The sequence below is a fragment of the Miniopterus schreibersii genome (assembly GCF_964146895.1).
Source record: "Miniopterus schreibersii genome assembly, chromosome: 12".
In the NCBI taxonomy this organism is placed as follows: Eukaryota; Metazoa; Chordata; class Mammalia; order Chiroptera; family Miniopteridae; genus Miniopterus; species Miniopterus schreibersii.
In genome coordinates, this window is record NC_138112.1 from 54,942,364 (window position 1) to 54,962,193 (window position 19,830).

Here is a 19,830-nt window from a genome sequence, read left to right on the forward strand (position 1 = left end):
TTGAGTCATCTGTCTGGGCATATGGAATCTTTGGCTGCTGGACGGCATAGTCTTTATAATGCCCAATGCCCAGGCATGGACACAGCTCTTCTGGGAGCAGAAGCCGGGAGGGACCCCTGTGTTCAGTTCGCTAGAACATGGTACAAGAAAAAGTGGGGAAGGATCTTTAACGTTATTCCAGGTTATCCTCTGCATCACCGCTCATGTACAGACAAGAAATACAACTTTATTTAATTGTGCTTTCATTTTACAAATAATATTACCAAGCTTTTTATCTTTGGTGTTACAAGCTATCTGAAAAATGCCTGTGAGGAAATGTAAGTTTTGAATTATTTCTATTTATGTACTTGGATGTACACCTTCCCTTAAAGAAAGATTACTGTCTTCCAGAAAGGATAATAGTATTTTGTAGTGTTGAGACAAAATGTGCTTGTAACTAATTATAATTTAAAATCGTTTTAAGTACCTGGTCATATATTATGTCCTCCCATTATGTTTTAGCCCTTTGCTATTAATTACATTATTATTACTATATAAAGAGTCCCTGCTTCTTTAATAATGTTTTCTCACTCTGTATAGTTAATCTTTAATGTAGAGGAGGACAGGAAAGAGATTAAATTAGCCTTGTAACCTCTTTCTCTTCTAGGCTGATGATAGAAAATAAAAGCTCTTAGCCACAAAATGTAACACTTAGAATTAATATTTAATTAGACTAGCAAATTGTACACTGTGGCTGAAAGCTTCCAAAGAGTTGTTAGTGCCACAGTTGACCTACAGGTTTAATAATAACTCACTTCTAGAAGCAAGTGCCAGTTCAGCATAGAAGAGCCACTGTAAGAAAGTCCTGAGAGATTAAAATCAGCAAACCAAATGGCAGGCAGGGATTCCTGGGATGGAGCCTTCTGGAAAGCTGGGAGCTGGAATAGCTTTTCAGCCAGGATTCAGATGAGAACAGTGGGTGAAAAAGCTGATCCCTCCTGTTCTGGGAGCTTCTGGTTGTAGTCCAAAATCTTAGAACAGATTTTTACTAAATGTTTTTGCTGCAGCTATTAACTTACATTGAAAATCAAATATTGAATAATCTTTCTGTAAAATTTAACCAATGTTTGTGTAAATGTCAGTTCTTAATTTCTTACATATTAGTACATAATATCTGTAAACTCAGATCATTAGATTATCAGATAAGTTTGGCGCTGTACATCTATGCTGTTTTGCTGTGACATGCTGTTTCCTTGTTCCCTGTATAGTTGATTTATATGGTTCATTTCTATATTATTTCATTACGAGGCATTATGCAGAGCCTGAGAAAGAGATTGTGAATTCTTCAACCCAAGAATTATTTTGTCTTCAAGAAAGTATATATATTGAAAATATAATTCAGAGGCATTTTTAATTTTTTAAAGGCCTTATTTTATAAAAGCAGTGCTACATTTGCTTATTTTTATGATGCAATTAAATTACAAGATAAATAATTGGACCTCCTGGTGAGACATTGGATCCTTATATTTCTGACAAGTTAATCTGGTGAAAAATAGGATGCCATGAGTTTGAAAATGGGCAAACACAGAGCAGCCAACTGAAGAAGGAACACCTTCCATAATTTATTGGTTATATCTTAAATAATTAAAGGAAAGCTAGTCATTAGTTAAAAATTCAAGCAGGTGAGAGCCTTGCCAGCAGAGGGAGTAGTCCTGTCTTCCGTCAGGTTCCCATCATTTTCCCACCTGCCTCAGCTTTTTTCCCAGCCAGTTTCCCATCTGGACCTGGCTCTGTCAGCCTGTTCCTGATGACAGGCTATAATTTCATACTCAATATGGGATTATTCTAAGCTGATTTTAAACTTTACTGTCTTTAACCTACCACTGCACCACAAACATCAGCTGGATGCTCTGTTTGATATTTGGATATTAGTGATTGTTTTTCCAGGCAGGGTGTGTGTGAGCTTTTGGACATCTGGGAATCGCATTTTAAAGATTTCAAGAGTAAAGTAGTAATAGTAAGCAACAAATTTCTTATTTAGGAAGTTACTCCATAAAACATTTTTAAGCAAAACACACAAATTTCTATGTGAATAATTTCTATAATATGAAACTGGAATATGTATAGTTTATGAAAAATGCCTAAAATTAATTTTGAATATCATACCATTATTCTTTTTAGCCTGTTCATTACAGTATTTTGTTTGCGCCATTTTATAAGAGTTTTCAGAATATGTAAGATTTTTAAAATGTTTTATAGAATAAAACTGAAAAAGAAAACTGATGTAAATAAATGTTCTGCAAAGCATGTGGTATTTGAGGCCAGTGTAAATGTAAATAACATTCCTGAAAGTGTCCTTTAAAAAATCCTTCAATTTTAAAGAGCCAACATTTTCATACCAAAACTTACAATACCAAGTTTTTGATCAGATAGGAAACACAAAAAGATATGGCTCCGTTGCTTAATCCTAGCAAAATTTGGCAACTCAGCAGTTTCTTTTGCCCTTGACATTAAGTATGTTTACCATTAGTTCCTTTGTAGTTATATTTTAAGCATTCAAAAATGGAACCAAAGTGTGTTTATTTTATGATTTTCCTGCATGAATATCAGTTTACCAGAGTTCCTCTATATCTTAAAACTAACTGTGTCTGACTTTGAATAAATTTCAGTGTTAAATGTGGAAATATTTAAACTAATACCTCCCTTAAGGTATTAATATTATTATAAATATTATTATAAATATTTATTAGTATAATTGTGATAGAGTTATATTTTTTCTTAGACTGAAACTATTTGAGCAGCATTATTTTCCCCACTATCAATTTTTTTTTAATAAAATAAAAATGTAATCCACAGAAGTAAGTGACAACTCTGGGGGAGGGTTTGTAAAAAATTACCAACAGTGTAAATAATTTTATTCATAGTCTCTATTTCTATAGGATGAAGAACTTAAGTATGGAAAAACAAATACCTCATTAAAAATCTCTAGATTTATCCTTTTATCCAAGTTTATTTTTTTTTATTCCATGACATAGAAATGTCATAAGTTTTTACCTGATCGTGTTTCTATGCATATCATTTTTCAGAAGATGTTATAACTCGAGTTATTGAGTATACATACACATCTTGTCATGTAGTAGGGTCAAACATAAAGTGACCTAAATATTTCTTTAACTTTTCAACGCTAACTTACTCGTGCTTTTGTGCTATATAGTCCCAAATTGGATGTGTGCGCCATACTCAATGGGGCTCTACCCTTCATACTGTGTGTTTGCTGCCTTTCCTGTTGGAGTAACCCAAGAACTTACTCTTATTTGAGGCATTGCATAAGTGCTCTCTGTCAATTGGTTTATTCCTTTCAAGCTTCTTGATAATTGATTGGTTAATTAATTTTTAATTATCTTGTTGGTTTTTTCCCAGGGAGTATATTTTGTTTCGGTACATACTGTAGCTTTTATATTGTTGAGATAATTATGTCCAAGCAAGTTCAAGGAGTGAGGCATTCTGATTGTTACTTGGCTACTCTAGATAGGTATCTGAACTATTTCTACTTTAAAAATAGAGGGAGCTTTATATGGCAGTAGTTGAATTTTTACAAAGTTCATGATTTTGGCTTCATGAGTTTTTAATTGAAAGGGAGCATTAAATTAATCTTCCTTTGTTTCAAATCCATTTAATGAATTTTGTATATCTAGTAAAATGTGGTTGCCATTCTATAAAAGCAAACAGGAAACATTCTATGAAACCAAACAAGGAGCAATTAAAACAAACTCTCAAGTTTTTGTGAAATTGGAGTATGAAGGTAGACAACTAGACAATCTGATTTGCCTTTTTATTTGCAACAGCATTTAAACTTAAATAATTGAGTAAGAAATTACACTGCAACAGAATGTTTTAAGACCCTTTTATGTAACTTAATACAATGCTATTTGAGACTGCCAGCAAAGTCTTAAAACTCCTGGACACTGGCTCTCTTCTCTTCTGGCTTCCCTCCTAGTCATGTCTTGGCTACTATCCAGAGCTGACAACTTTCACCCAGGAGTGAAGGGAGATTTGTCTGGTGTAAGAAGGATTTTTGAGCCATCCTAGACTTTCACATCTCCAGATGGGCAAGGAGGCGGGGAGGCGGCGCCATCGTGCATGCGCGGGTGATGTCGTTAGCCATGCGCGCGGTATACTCATTCATTTACTCATCCTGGTGACACCCGGATGCCCTTATTCAGATGTTCCTTATTGGAAACTATAATGTAGCAAGTTCAAGTGTTTTAAAAATTATGTTCAAATTTATGCGTAAGTAATTACTAAACATACCTTTACCTCTCCATTTTCAACTCATATACTGTAGGCCAAGGGGGTTGTGTGTCTTGGCTAATAACATAAAAACACTTAGAACCTGTAAGGCTGAGAATGTGGAAGCTCTGGTGTCGAAGCCTCTGCTCAGATCATTATGCTGAAGCTTTCTGAACGCTGCAGATTATATTATGACAATTTATTGTCCATAGTGTATTCCTCCTAACGCCCACTGCAATTATTATGCTTTTAAGGATTTTTTTTATAATCGCTAATTATAGATTCTTTCAAGTAAATTCGCCCGGCTTTATCAAAAAAGACCATTTGGTGTTAATATTATAATTTGAAAGACCTTTTGACAAGAGTGGTTTTGAGGTATGATTACATCAGTAGACTGTACTCTTTATGAATCTTAGAGGTACAGACATAATCTGTAACACTATTTTAACTTTTTTTAAAAGTATGTACATTTATAACCCAAGTATCTATTATGCTTTTACAAATAACTGAAAGATTATATGAGTCTTCTTTAATTAAAATAAAGTCAGAAACTTTGATGTTGTATAATTTCCAGGGCTTTTTAACCTATAGACATTTTTCTGATACCTTTACAACTTTCACAGTCTGGTTTGCCACATGACACAAACTGTTTTCCAAAACTACTGTGCAGATACTTCAAGAAATTTTTAAAAGCAGAATTAAGTTTATAGTTAATGACCAATATAAACCTATGGAACTTTAAAATATAACAAATGAAATACATGTATATGAGTTTTTGAGATTTGAAATCTGGGCTATACACATCTTTAATATTTGGAATTCATTAGTTTTTTTCTGCAAAGTGGCAAATAATTTTTTTATCTCCCTCAAACTACCTTAAAAAGACCTATAATGTTGATAATATTACAGGGTGTTAAATGGGTTACCAGTAAATTTTAAGGTTAAATTAAGAAAGGAAACCCTTTCTCAACTAGACAAATATCAGGTTGGCTATGTAAATCCCCAAGACTGCGCTTATCTACTACTAGAATGGAAGACTAATCTCATCCTTAAACCTCATAGTTTCTATTATTCATATAATTGACAAAACCCTAGTTTTAATATCAATGAAATCCTAAATATCTGCGTTCTCACAAAAACTGACTTATCATTTTAGATTCAGATATTTAGATACAAAGGCTTAGTCTTCTATTTGTAAATAAAAGGAAATCTGACCTTTTGATTAAGAAATATTGTCAGTAGCCTTTTTACGTGCCTGTTCATCTGAGGGTCCGTGAGAGGAGCACTTGTCCCGGTTGAGTTTATCCTAAAATCGAAATGATAAGAGCCTGCTGGCTGTTACCTAAGACTCTTCTTGACGGGAGAGCCACATGGCTATTCTTCATCGCCCCTCGCTCTCACCCTCCCCAACCAAGCCGGCCCCCGCCCCCCGCCCCACATTGTTGGGCACTCAGCACAATGCATCATTTTCAAGTTCACTCATTGTGAACTGTCTCCCAGCTGTTGGAATGTCTGGCAGACATTTTTGTTTGGGTGAAGAATAACTGGCTGAAACCCAACCTGGATGAGTTTGATATAATGGTCTTTGGCTAAAGAAATATTGAGAGGAACATGTTTATGGCCTCTGAAGCCCCTGTTATTCCTGGAGTGGGACCGTCCCCTGTGGCACAGAACTGAAAGTGAGGAATCAATCTGGATTATTTTCTCACCATTGAGTGAAAAATTGCCTTAGAAAAAAAACAGGCATTTCCATTTTATGTTTGTTTTTCTATTCTTGGCGCCCACGTGATTGGAAGTATGAAAGACAATGAAGAATAATTATTTTCCCTTGTTCCTTTTAAAAGCATGAATTCAGAGGCCGGGACACCCTTCCTACAGCACACGTCCCTCCCTGGGAGGAGTGTCAGGTTCTGCCCTGGGTGCGAGGCAGCCGGCGTTCCAACGTAAGACTCAGAGCCGGGCTGCTGAGAGCTCCATGTGAGTCAGGCAGCGCTGACCAGCCCTCTTTTATTTTCCTTTCTTATACAGTCTTCACAGAGGGCTGAGAAGCAGAGGAAGGCCAGTCAGTTCAGACGCCAAGCACGTTTTCAGAGAGGGGACATCGTTGACTATATTTGGGCTTTTCTCTAACAGGGGACATGGCATCAGATTCATAAATTTTCTTGACTGTTTTACATTTCTAATCCTTTTTTAAAAGATTCAGTTTAAACTAGTGGACATTACCAATGTATAAAGTTGGAGTTTCTAAATTATAACATTTTACAAATGATATTTTTTTTCAACTTACCAAGCTCTTCATAACAAAACTTTTTCTAGGATGTTATAGCTTATAAAACAATTTTCTGACCTACCGGTCTGTCAGATTAAAAGGAATACTGACTTTCCATTAAATAAAATAACTCAGGAAAACCTATAAGATATTTAAGGATTGTATTGTAAAGCCATGAAATTCTGGGTATTTTAGAATTTTGGCTACTTAAAATGTAATTTTTTACAAATATATTGTTTAGCAATACTTTTGGTTCATATCAGGGTGTGTTGGGAAGGAAAGAGTAGGCAACTAGCACTGGACTAGCTGCCTACCATCTTTTATTTGCCTTTATTGTTATCCCAGAGCCAAACAGCAGCATCTGGAAAAAGAAAGGAGAGGACTCCAGAGCTAGCCATGCTGCAGCCTCTTAGCTGGGCCCTTCCCTGTTTCTAATATGATAGATGACCTCAGCTGTTAAAGGGCTGGGACCTGATCCCATTTGACAGATGACGGTAGGACCTTACCTTGTGCATTTTACTGTACTGCCTACTGCTCCTGAATCCTGGTATCCATCAGATTTTCCATTGGGCAATGGCTAAAGTAATTTGAAAAATAATAGTATATGAGCATAAAGGTAGACTTTCCCCTTAAGACAAGAGAAAAATAATTTTTATTTTCTACCCAGACTAAAGTATGTCCCCTCAGTTCTTTGATTTAAAATAGCATACCTACATGGCCTGGAATTTTCAGTTAAGGGCATATTTTCATCCAGTTTTTGGCCTGCAGTAGCTTTAATTCTTAAGTCGTTTCTCTTGCTATGTTGCTAGTCTGTCTCCTCAATTTGTCATTGAGGTGGCATAATGGCACTGTATACGTGTTATATTTTTAAACATAACATGAGTGTTTTGTTTCCTTTGTTTTACAGAATAAAGCAGTTATTGCTCGTATCACAAACTTGTCAGATACAGTAGTTCATCTGGAGTCATTTATTGGTTCTGAGCGAGAAACCAACCCATTATATAAGAATTATCATGGTAAGAAGCACCTTTGTAATGGGAAGAGCATGTCCTGGTTGCTTCTAGGTTACCTGGAAGCATCTTGTCCAGTCATAATACCTACTGTCCAGTAGCATGAATTTTATTTTATAATATATCTCTTAAATGTTTCCTATTCCTGGCCAGTCTTCCACGGCAGCTTGTCACCAAACTACATTAAGACTACAGGCTATGGTAACTGTTTGAAATGAGTCAAACCCTAGACTAAGATGTACATTCCATTGTCCCGGTGGCCTAAACTTGCCATGAAGTCAGTTGTACTTATTAGCCATTTTTGAAATAAGTATATTAATTTTAATAATAACAGCTTTGTATAAGAGTTTGTGCTTTACAAAGCTTAGCTGTATAAGTAAAAAATAAAATTTAGACGGTATTATGTTTTAAAAGTCCTAGTCAATCACATTTTCAGAAAGTGAGCATCTATGATTATATTTGGGCTTTTCTCCATCTACTCATTTTGTTTGAATTATGAACAGATTTTCAAATACCACCACCCTAGTATACACAGGTCCTTATTCAGACTTTTTAACTTACATGTTTTGAAGCTTTTAATAGTATTTTAGTCATTTGGTTGATTTGGGGATTTTTTTAATAAAGGTTCTTACATAGAACTATTGCAATAGGAAAGGTTTAGTATTTATGTGTATCTTATATCTAAGCTGAATATAGATTGTGATGAACAATAGATTTTTACCTATTTATTCTGAGTAAATACGAATTATTGCTGTTACTATTGTTGACCTACCATATTTACATAGAAACCTCTAGTCTGAAGACTGAATAGCTTATTTGAAGTCTGCTACAAGATTGTGCAAGACCGTGATTGCAGGACTATGGCAATTCCCAGAGTCTACACATAAAAGATGATCATGTACTTTATACAATGATTGCCACCACTTTAAAGAGTCAGCATACAATCTTTATAAAATAAAATAGCACAATCTAACAAGCAAGTGTTTTTTTAAAGCCTATAAAATATAAGCTGTGAACAAAAGCTACATAAAATCATTTGCCTCTTGATCATTTACTTGCTTAAGTATGCGTCTGGTATATGCCCAGATCCTATATATTATTCATTTAATGTGATATTGTCATTACGATAGAAAAAGAGCTATTAAGATTAAGCTAGTTCTTTTTTTTATTGATCTATAACTGACATGTAACATTTTATTAGCTTTAGGTGTAAAACATAATGATTTTATATATGTATATGTTGAGAAATGATTACCATAGTAAGTTTAGTTAACATTCATCAGCACACATAGTTCCATTTCCTTTCCTTGCGATGAGAACTTTTAAGATCTACTCTCTCAGCAACTTTCAAATATACAATACAGTATTGTTAACCATAGTCACCATGCTGTGCGTCACATCCCCAGGTATTACTTATTGTACAACTGGACAAATTATTTCTTTATTATTATTTCTGTTTTTTTTTAAAACAACTCAAATTAAATAAATTATATCTGAGTATCATAAGTGTTATGACCTTGCAAATTTAGTAAAATTATATTTTATATTCTTTAAAAAAAAAACAACTTACTTTGATTAAAGCATTTCAAGCATTGAAAGACTATGACTTTTTTGTGCTGAAATCTCTGAATTGATAAATTATTCTCCACAAATCAGTGGGTAGTTCTGATGACCAGTAAAGTTTCTGTTAAGAAGAAGGACCGGAGGAATCACTCATTCATTCTATAAAGCCTCCTGATTTAGTAGTTAGCTAAATAAGCACATGCAAAATTAAAATGAAAACTGTGCAAATGAAAGTATGGTGTGCTTATTTCTAATATATTTTACTAAATAGCTCTGCATGAGATATTTTTAATTTGTATCAAAACTGTCTTAATAATACCTTTTGCGTAAGTCAGATATTTTAGTGAATTATTTTTGAAGGGGATGTTTCTAAAGTTAAGCACCTGGAGTTTTACCCTTTTAAAGCTAAAATTAATACATATGTTACTCAACACTGAAACACACACAAAGCTCTATACTAGAGAAGCGGTTCTGAAAATAAGATTGATTTACTTTGTTCAAATCTGGGTTTGCCTTCTTGCCCCATGTATAGGAATCAATGTCTTTGGGATGGAGATTTTTAAATATGGGCTGAGTCAGGCAGAGAAATGCACTGAATAATCTTCCATGTCTTCATCTGTGGCAGACGACCCCTAGTTTAGTCAGAAACTGCATTAGGCTGCACAAAAGCCATCCAGTGCCCTTGTCAGAAAAAATTAGCAAGTGTTTCTGCTGACAAGAGGCCAAAGCTCACGGTTTACCTAGCACTCTTACAAAGCTTATAGCAGATCCTCAAAGATCTAACGAGCCCCAGAAAGGAGGGTCTTGGGATGGCATGGGGGCTAATGTTTATCCTCGAGTGTGCTCTAAAATGTCATTTTCCTCCATGGTTTCTTCAAGTCATTAATAAGGTACAAAGTGGAATACTTTTCACGAGTGCTTCCCCGGTTATCAGTAACCCATCAGCCTTGTTTTGCTGGCTGCTTACTGGGGCATTTAATAAAATAAAGATCGCCCGGTGGCGCCATGGGCAGCATGCAAGGTGAGAGCCATATTTGCTTACTGTAAATACAAGAGAAAATCACACACAGACCGGCTGTAGTTTTGACAGTGGTAAGATCCCTCTTCACATCTGTACTTCTTACTGAAGTGCAGTTAGTTTTCCTCGCACAAGGATTTCTGTTTATCTTCATTCTGCTTGATTACTTGGGTATAATCACACCATTTGCCTCATTGCTCCTGGTAGTAAGCTTCAGTTTTAAAGGGGAGGGGGCTTGTGTGTAAATTTACAGGATTCTGCTGGAAGGCTCTTTAATTGATGCATCCAATGACAGCATTTTAAATTTTTTTTCCCTTTTATTTTCCTTTCCTCAAGGTTTGTTTCACATACGGCAGATTCCTCGGCTTAATAACTTGATGTGTGACGTGTCAGATGTCAAAGACTTAGCTTTTAAATTAAAAAGGAAGCTATTCACCATTGAGGTAAGAAGAGAATTTTTGTATTTTACTTTGCAGTCTTAAAGTAAATAGTATCTCTTTATATATATATATCTTCTTTTACTTCAGTGAAATTCTTAGATGTTCATGCTAATATTTTTAAGTTCTTTTGAGGTAACAAGATAATATTTTTAGACTATCCTATTTTTTCTTTTATTTGAATGGCATATTATTAAAGTATAGCAAAAATGATTTTGTTTTAAATGTCTATTTAAAGTAAGCTGCAAACTTAACATGAGTATATTTTCAAGGCTTTCGAAGGCATGTTTAATTAAATGTTGATGAGCTGTGCTTATGTGTGTGGAATGTGAATGCTACCACGACTGTGTAGGGCTAAGGAAGGGGGATCCTGAGCTACCTTCTAAAAGCAGGTTTTTTATACTAGCGGTGAAATCACCTTTCCGCTTTCATTGCTAAATTATACAAAGTGCTCTAATTTTCATAAGTGTCTTTAAGTAAATTTTCCACACAACTTAAACTTTTTCTTGTGACCTCTCTGCAAGTAATAGTGACAGAAAGTGGTAGTACAGAAGATTTATTTCAACCTAATCTTGCTAAAGAGCAAATGAACATAGCACTATTAAGCAATTAGGGTTGATGTATTTATTAACGAAATAAATGCTCAGAGAGAGATGGCTTTTGGGTGATGTGATAGTTATCAGTATAGTCGGTGCAATTTTTTTTAACAAAGACATAAAACAGCCAAGCAGCCTTGACAAACCATTTTGTTTAATCTCTTTTCAAATGAAAAGCTCTTAAGCAGGCCACTTGTCTTAACTGCTTGAAACCATAAAAAGAGAGAATTGCCACCAATAAATTAGCATATTTTTACCTTCATCACCAAATGATGGTCAATGTGGCTTGGCACTGCTTTGGTGTTTGGGACTTCACCCTTAAGTGACCACTTTGGCCCTTTTTTGACCCTCTGCCCTCTTTAGCTGGCCACTTGATAAGGTAGCTTAATGGTTCTCTCTCTTTTTCTTTTTCCCCTCACATTTGCAAGTAGCACTAACCTATAAATCATTGTAAGGGCCCTATCCAGTGACAAATTAATGTGCCCTCCTCCTAATTAATGGTCATCAATGTCCTTAATTATCTAATCCTATTGAGAGCAGTTAATAGTTAATCAGGCGGCCAGTTCTTCAAGCAGGTCATCTCTGCAGGAGCGTTAGAAGTTTCTCATCTGAGGATACTCCCTTCAAAAGCCACTTAAAGCCAAAAGAACCAGAGTGTAGAAATACTGATTCTTGAGCTAATTCGCTTTAGTTCTCAAAAGAAACCATTGAAAGGGAACCCAACACCATAATTGTTCTAACATTGTTTTAGTTTTTCAGTCAGAATATTGAGAAATTTGCCATAATATATATAGTTAAAATAAAAATGTGAAGTTGTAGTTGTTGGTGTCACAAAGAGAGCATGCCTTCTCATTTTCTTTTAAGTTCAGTTTATATTTTTAGTAAGAGATGTAAGGTTTCTTTTCCATGTGACATCTTTCTCCTAAGATAAGTATTCCAACAACCAAGTCTAAGGTATCATGTATAAAACTAAACAAGGAGACTCCCTAGTGAAAAGAAGATTGCACCTAGAGAAAAATGTAGCACAGTAGTATGACTCATGTTTATTCATTCTCTCTCTCTCTCTCTCTCTCTCTCTCTCTCTCTCTCTCTCTCTCTCTCTCTCTCTCACACACACACACACACACACACATACACAGTGCCTTATTTGGGGGTGAGAGGGTAGACATAAAGGAGTTACATAATGTCAAGGGAGACCTCCTCTAAATAACTTTAGGTCCCAGTAGTGACTACATTTGACCATTGAAGTTGATGAAAGATCACTCATTAACCACTTGGGTTTCATTTCCTCTCCTCTCTTCCCACTATTCTAAACTAAAAGAACCATTATAATTGGTGACCCTGTAGTTTGGAAGCAATATTTAAAAATAAAACACTAGTAAATGACTGTTGTTTTTTAAAGTTAATATTTAATACAGTCAATCAAATCTTTTACATTTTTGGCTTATAACCTAATCAATAAATATATTTATGTAAGTTTATATATGAATAAATATATATATATATATAAATGTACGTATATATTTATATATATAAACTTATTCTACATAACTTACTTATGCCATGAAATTCAATTTGGTGATTAGAAAAATATAAAGAATTAAACCTAATAAAAGTATATGTAGGTATAATAGTATAAAATCATGATTTGTGTAAGATTAAATGCTTAAATATAGCATTGTACATTATAAAATGCATACCCAAACAGATAGCAAGTCTTTGGTGATATATTCTAGTCTCCAGTTTCTTTGAGTGATTTGGAGATAGCAAAAGACTATTTCTTCCTTCTTGGAATGTGTATTGGTATTGTCTAGATTCAAGTGGAAGCATTTATCTTATCTGATCCCAGTAAATTTTTACTAATACCTAATATTCGTCAACTATAAAGCCCTGTAAATTAGCCCTTCTACAAAAACCATAGCAGAATCATATCTACAGTAAAGACAGTGAAATCCTATCATACCTTCTGGATAAGTAAAAGAGAAAGTCTAAAGTTGATTCAATATGCCTTCAGTTAAAAGTAGTAGTTTCTAGTTCTCCGTAAATTGATAATTCTTGTAAACTGTACATGGTAACTCTCCATAATATACTATTTATTCCTTTACCTACCACATAAACTCCATTCAGTCATAGCAACCACTTATTATGCCTTTATTGTGTAATGGGTACTATACTGACTTATTTATATTTTCCATATAGTGATTTGTATTTTTTATATAATTATAAAGGTACTTAATTATAACTAATATATAACAGTAGACTCAATATGAGCAGTGATGTCTTTTTTCATCTTTATAGCTATCCTGAAATTAAGAACAGAGTCATACACTTAGTAGGTATAAAATCTTTGCTGAAATAAATGTAATATAGATAAATTATGGAGTTAAAAAATAGTTCCCATAAACAGCTCTAGGTATTAGATAAGCTCCACTGGTCAGTGACCTATAATCACTGCCTTCATTCTCAGTAAACTTCTATAAAATGCATAATCTGGGTGCATAGGTTCACTTCCAAGCTGAAATAACGACTTACACTTCTATGTTTTTTTAATTCCTGTAATTTTTTTTCTCTAATATTGGTATTATCATTAACCAGTTTTTTTCTTTATATTAGTAATTATGATGTAATTATAATACACGAACAAGTAAGACTTGGTAGGATTTGAAACATGGCTCCATTTAATTTGATGATGTCATAGGAATAGCATTTTGCTTGGATTTAGTAGCTTTTGCTATTTTGATGTTGCATTGTTTGGCCTGATCATAGCTTAACATATTGTAGTAACTGACTTTCTAATACACATGATAATGTATATTACATTGGTTACAGCCTCCACCAAGGCTATTAAAGACAGCATTTCTGCTTGGGTAGTGGGTCTAAGATTCAGTGTTTCTGTGTTCAAGTCAGAATGCATGGTTACTGGGTTTTGCTGAAATATACAAAAGACATTCGCTGTTCACTGCAAAATTTAAATGTAAGGATAAATAATACTTTTGTAGGCTTTAATTGGTCCCAAAATAGTAATTATCATAAGCAGCATATCTGTGTGGGTCTTGTACACTAAATGAATATTGAGATTTCAGTAAATCAAGTTTGCTTCAGGTTATCGTCATACTTTGCCCATAACTCAGAATATAGGACCTTGGTGCCTCTTCGATCACAAAGAACTTTTACTCACAGAATAACAGATCAGCCAGTACTTATGAAGTAACATTATTTTTTATGCACTTGCTTAGTAGATTCACTTAACTATTAAGACCAGAATAGTATATGGTCTTATAAATTAGTATATGGGTCAGTATAAATTAGCTTTATAATAATACTGAAATGTACTTGATATGATTCTGTAGAATTATTTGAAATTTTTACGTATTGGGAAATCATAAACTCTTGCAAGCTACAAGGGTGCCAGTCACAGTGACAGTGTTGGACAACACTGTTGTGTTCATGACACCTTTGGTCCTAGGTTTCCTTACTTAACTCCATTTTGTCAACAGCCTTTCTAGTTTTTAAATGGGATGTAGAAAGGTGACTATACCTAGAGGTAAAAGGGAGAGATAGTCAACTTATTTGTCAATTCACACTTATGTCACTAAAATATAATAATGGAAATGGAAATATCTGGCTTGGGAGTATTATTAAGTTGTAGCATCATGGACCATATAGCCCAAAACACCTTTTCTAATACAGATACCCTCCACAAATACTGGTTGGTATTTCAGTTCCCAGATATACTGCAGTTAGCAAGAGAAAATCAAAGTAGAACACAGACATCTATGTATAGATGAAATCATTTCTCAAAAGTAGATCCAAATTAATACTTTAACATGGAAATGTCATTTTTCTATGTGTTTACATTTAACATATTCATTATATTACCATTCCCATATCTATATCTTAATTCCCAAGTGACGTAGATATACAGTAAGATCATGTAGGTTTCACAGGATCTCCAGAAGTTGGTTTAATACTATGCTCTCTATATTTCATAGCGAGCCTATCAAAACTGCCTACCACCTTAAGGGGAACACAGTTTTGAAACTCTATCTAATCCTATTTCTTCCCACTTTGGAATCTTAATTAGAAGAGATAAGGGGGGAAAAAACACATCATTTAACTAAATTATTGTCTTGAATCTGTAGCAAAGGGTATAATCCGCAATTGGGCCAATTAGTGAACCCCATAGTTAGCTCTGCTGCAGTGGACAATTTGATTAGATCTGACACCATCCTAGTTTCCACTGTTGTTTTGCCAGGTATGATGGTCAGACTTCAAAGAGCTTGAGGCATCAGCAGGGCAAGGTTTGGAGGCCAGCTTAGGTCCGGTTGTTAATCTCCCCGCTAAACCACAGCGGCTCTCACACAAAACAAGCTTACACGACACAATCATGCGGTATTAAAGTTAGGGTTGAGTCATGCCGATTTGCCTGTGATTTTCTGATGACTGACCAAAGATGGCTACGTGACTAGACACATGCTGAAAGTATACTGATTTGGTAAGTTCCCAAAATATTTGAAGTCTTTTTTAACTTCCTATGTAAATATTATGAGAGCTTATTGCCTTTGATCAAACTTCCAAAGTAACAGTATCGGGGCCTGGGGGAGCGGGGAGTATTTCTTACTAGCAGCCTGAATCCCAAACTTTTCACTTACCACTTCATAAAAATTTGTCTTTACATTAATAATTCCTAGAGGAGAATGTGAAAGGCAATTGTTTCTAAGTGGTAAGCTTTTTAGAAATCTATTAAGCGCCTTGAAAGAAAAAACTGTATTTTTCCCTGAGTCATTTATGTTCTCTGACAATTTTTCTGAGACTTCTTTATAATTATTTCCCACTTACACGTTGAGTAGAGTGCCCTTCCAGGATGCGATTGCGTAAGTGCCCTTTCCTCTGCGTCCTGATCTGCCCGAATGCCGCAGTGAGAGTGACATGTTTCCATCCTGAGGAGGGCCCAGGCTGCTGGGCGTTATTCCGAGCGATGGAAGCCGCGGTCTTGCTGCCTTTCCCTGGCAGCTTTGGGCCTGTTTGCCTTTGTGCTTCTTTCACATGCTTCCTGTGAATCTGGCTGGCAGGCAGCACTACTTCATTTAGCAAGGAAGAGTAAATTCATGTTGGGATACTATATATCTTAAAGTTTCTGTATGGTCACCAACACCCAAGATGTTAAATTTGTAATTGGCTACATCAGATGAGTCCTATTTTATTTGAATAGCAAGAAAGCACAAGTCAAATATTTAGGCTCTTTCAGAACAGTCTTCAGTCCATGCGTCTCTGATAAAGATCCCCTGGCACCTGTAGTGCAGTAATCTCACTTTTGAGACCAGGATTATACAGATTCCTCACCACCTAAGAATGCAAAGAGAAAAAGACATCTTCTCTATTTAAAATGTTGCAGATACAAACATTTCTGAATGTTGTATGGTGTGGCTCTAGGATAATTATATTGCAGTAGCCCACGGATTTTCTCAAAGCCATCGCAGGTGGAGCTGCCATAGCAGAATTCGCCAGCGCACATGGTACTCCCTGAACGCTTCCCCCCACAGTAAGTTATTTTCCTACCTAAGCAAGACAGAAAAAACAAAAATTGATAACAAACCTCGGCCGTCTCATCTCATCAGCTAGAAGGGAAGAATGTGTATTTTACTAATATATTCTCCAGGGTGCCTGGAAGAGTAACAAATACAATATAGAGCTTAATAAATATGGTATCCGTATTTGGGATATACAGTATCATGTACGTGGTTGACATAGGTAGCTTTGCGGGTACTTTTGCACCCAAAACATCCTCAGTCCTTCCTCCAGGTCTTTGCGCAGCAGTGTCCAGGACACTCACCCTCCCCTCCTTTGATGGCTTTCTCTTCTCCTTGGGTAGGAGGCTACGTATCTCAGTCTCTCTCAGCGATGTTGTCCCCTACTAGCTCACCAGAAGCAGTCACTCAGTTACCTGCTATCATGTATTTTAACTCTCAGTATAACACCTAGGTATCACTACAGTTGTTTACTGGTTAATTTGTTTGTTTATTTTCCCAACCTCAGTCAACCTTACCTGTTGTAACCTTCACAAAAGTAGAAACATGTCTGTCTTGTACGTAGCTAAATCCGAGCCACATAGAGTAGGTGTCCCATAAACATCTGTTGTTAAAGTTCTATTTTTAAAGTAACTCATGTCTATCCTAAGGGTATTTGAAAACATATACTGGGTGTCTCATTTGTTCTAGGCCTTGTGTTAGGCGCTTTCACGTACATGACCGTATTTCATTCTTACTTGATTCTCTTAGGAGCCCTTGCCATAGGCATTACTACACACACTTTAATGTAAGGAAGTGTAAGGAGTTAACATAATCCCCCCAAAGTCATAGAGCTGTGTTTAGAGCCAGGATTAAATCCAGGGTTTCTCACTGTATGAGCAGAATTACACTGGAAAGTTAACATGTTGAGGAGCTCTGTTCATTATTATTAATTATTATTTAAAAATTAAAAAGATTTTTTTGAGTGTTTGACAGGGGCCTGGAACTCTTGCAAATGCTTTGTAGCCATTACCTCATAGATCTCATAACTTCCATGTACCATTATTATCTGCATTTTATGAATGAGGAGACTTAAGGTTCAGAGAGACCTAGCAACTTAACTAACCCAAAGTCACAGAGTTACTCACTGACAGGCGCGACACTTAAATTCAAATCTGTCTTATCCCAAAGCCTGTGCTCTTTAACCACTAACTACTCACCAGACCCCAAGATATACTCACATCTCAATTTCAGTACAGAAGCCAGGAGGCCTCCGCCCTGATGGGTTAAAAAAAAAAGAGCACCTCAAAAAACATAGGTGTATGTGTATGCGTGTGTGTGTGTGTGTGTGTGTATATACACACACACACACACACACACTTATATAGAATCTTTCAACATTCAAGTTAAAAATTCTTCTGTTCCTAGCAAGCATTTGCACTCTTTGATAAAATACATTATAAAATTCAGATTGGATTAATCATAGCTTCTCCCTTGTATAACATTTTGCTGTTTTATACGTATATAGATATGAATATGTTAGGGTGGCAAAATTGCTTTTTCGCTATTTTTTCCTCATTTTTGTTTTGTGTTAGGTATTTAATTCGCAAAAATATAATGCCATTCCCTGAAACACTGTCCACTTCTGTAGGATTTCTAGATCTTTGCTACATAAGTTGGGAAAGTATTCTATACAAAGAAATACAGTTTCCTTGTTCCGTTCAACTATTTGGATATGGTTCAAAAGTATCCCAAATTTAATTATAGTGTATTATTATTGTATTCACATAAGTTTCACATTCAAGTACTTTTGCAAATATTATTTTGCTCATAGACAGTTACTACGTTTATATATTATTTCTTATATTTTTTCTAAATTATTTTTATATATATGGTCTTTAGAGCATCAGACATTATTTTGTGAGATGATTAAGGTGTATACAACTTACAAGATAATGAGCCTACCAAATTCGGTTCTCAAATTTCTAATTTTGCTTCCGCTTTTATCATAACTGTTTCTATGTAGGTTTCATCCATTCATATTAAAACTTGCTTTTTTTGTTACAAATGTTTTACTTATTAGAAGTTCTTTGAATACCATCTACAAACAAAATTAAGCAATAAATCTCATGATTGCAAAATGTTTTCCTCTTTCATTGATTAAAATTACTAAAAAAGTTTCCTGCAATTTAGTAAGAAGTTTTCTTCATTAAGAAAATATGAGATTAAATACAGACTATTAATTTTTAAAAGTAGGATTTGGGGATCAGAATAAATAATTTAAGAGAAATGGGGGTATAATGGAAATGCCGTTATCCACAAAATCAGTAAAGAGTTCTAGTATTTAAGTGGAAATTAAAATGTCATCGGTTTTTGCTGTCTCAACTCCCTGCCACAATAGACATTCGTACAGTGGCCAGTTCAGGTTCTGTGTATCTGGTACAGTGAAGTTCACTGAACTGTTTTGTCAGGTGCTGTCAAGTCAACCGACCATTGTTGCAGAGAATCAAATGAAATCATTGTGACATGAGCCTTCCAGAACTAAGATATCCAATGTGAATGGTTTAATGAAATTGAATATTTAGTTTCAGTTTCTTTGTAAGACTGTCAATATATATTGCACTCATTTAGAAATTTCTGAGTTAATCAATTGAAATATCTGACCCTATACTTTATTAAAACTTTGTTTTAAATATTACTTAATATAAGTAACACTTGACATGTTTGGTTGGGTATTTGGGTATGTTTTGGTAGGTATATGTTCCTTCACCAAACATTTCAAAGTAAAGTTCCAATTGTATAGTTATTGAGTAAAAAGAGAGAAGAGGTATCTTTTTCTAAAATCAAAATTTTCTGTTATAAGGAAGTGCGTCTCAATTTTGAAATAACTATTTTTGTTTCCAAAGGCTATTATGAAAAGCAAAGTTGTATTTGATTAGATTCTAAGAATTTAATGAAATTTTATGCATGTTTTAAATATTTCTTATAGGATTGGAAAAACAGTTTATCTTTCTGACCGACAAACGGTATTATTACAGTATAGACTTAGTTAAATGCCTCAAACTTTTTATGTACATATTCTAATGAGTGCGAGTGCTGTTGCGATTTCTGTTCATTAACCCAAGAAATATTTTACCAACTTATACTGTAGCTATGGTGTA

At 34.9% G+C, this 19,830-nt stretch overlaps 1 protein-coding gene and 1 long non-coding RNA gene across 3 annotated transcripts in view; one reads left to right on the top strand and one right to left on the bottom strand.

Annotated features, from left to right (window-relative positions):
- The window catches only part of ELP4 (elongator acetyltransferase complex subunit 4), a 147,298-nt gene that overhangs the window by 50,273 nt on the left and 77,195 nt on the right, over positions 1-19,830 (top strand). For both annotated transcript variants that reach the window (XM_081153379.1, XM_081153380.1), the window contains exons 8-9: positions 7,446-7,554; positions 10,466-10,572. In XM_081153379.1, the coding sequence (XP_081009505.1) occupies positions 7,446-7,554; positions 10,466-10,572 (216 nt within the window). The remainder of the gene's footprint in view (positions 1-7,445; positions 7,555-10,465; positions 10,573-19,830) is intronic.
- The window catches only part of LOC308564758, a 94,793-nt gene that overhangs the window by 10,501 nt on the left and 64,462 nt on the right, over positions 1-19,830 (bottom strand). Inside the window, exons 2-3 of the long non-coding RNA XR_013999987.1 lie at positions 7,045-7,115; positions 5,485-5,575 (exon numbers count right to left, since the gene is read on the bottom strand). This is a non-coding gene — a long non-coding RNA (uncharacterized lncRNA). The remainder of the gene's footprint in view (positions 1-5,484; positions 5,576-7,044; positions 7,116-19,830) is intronic.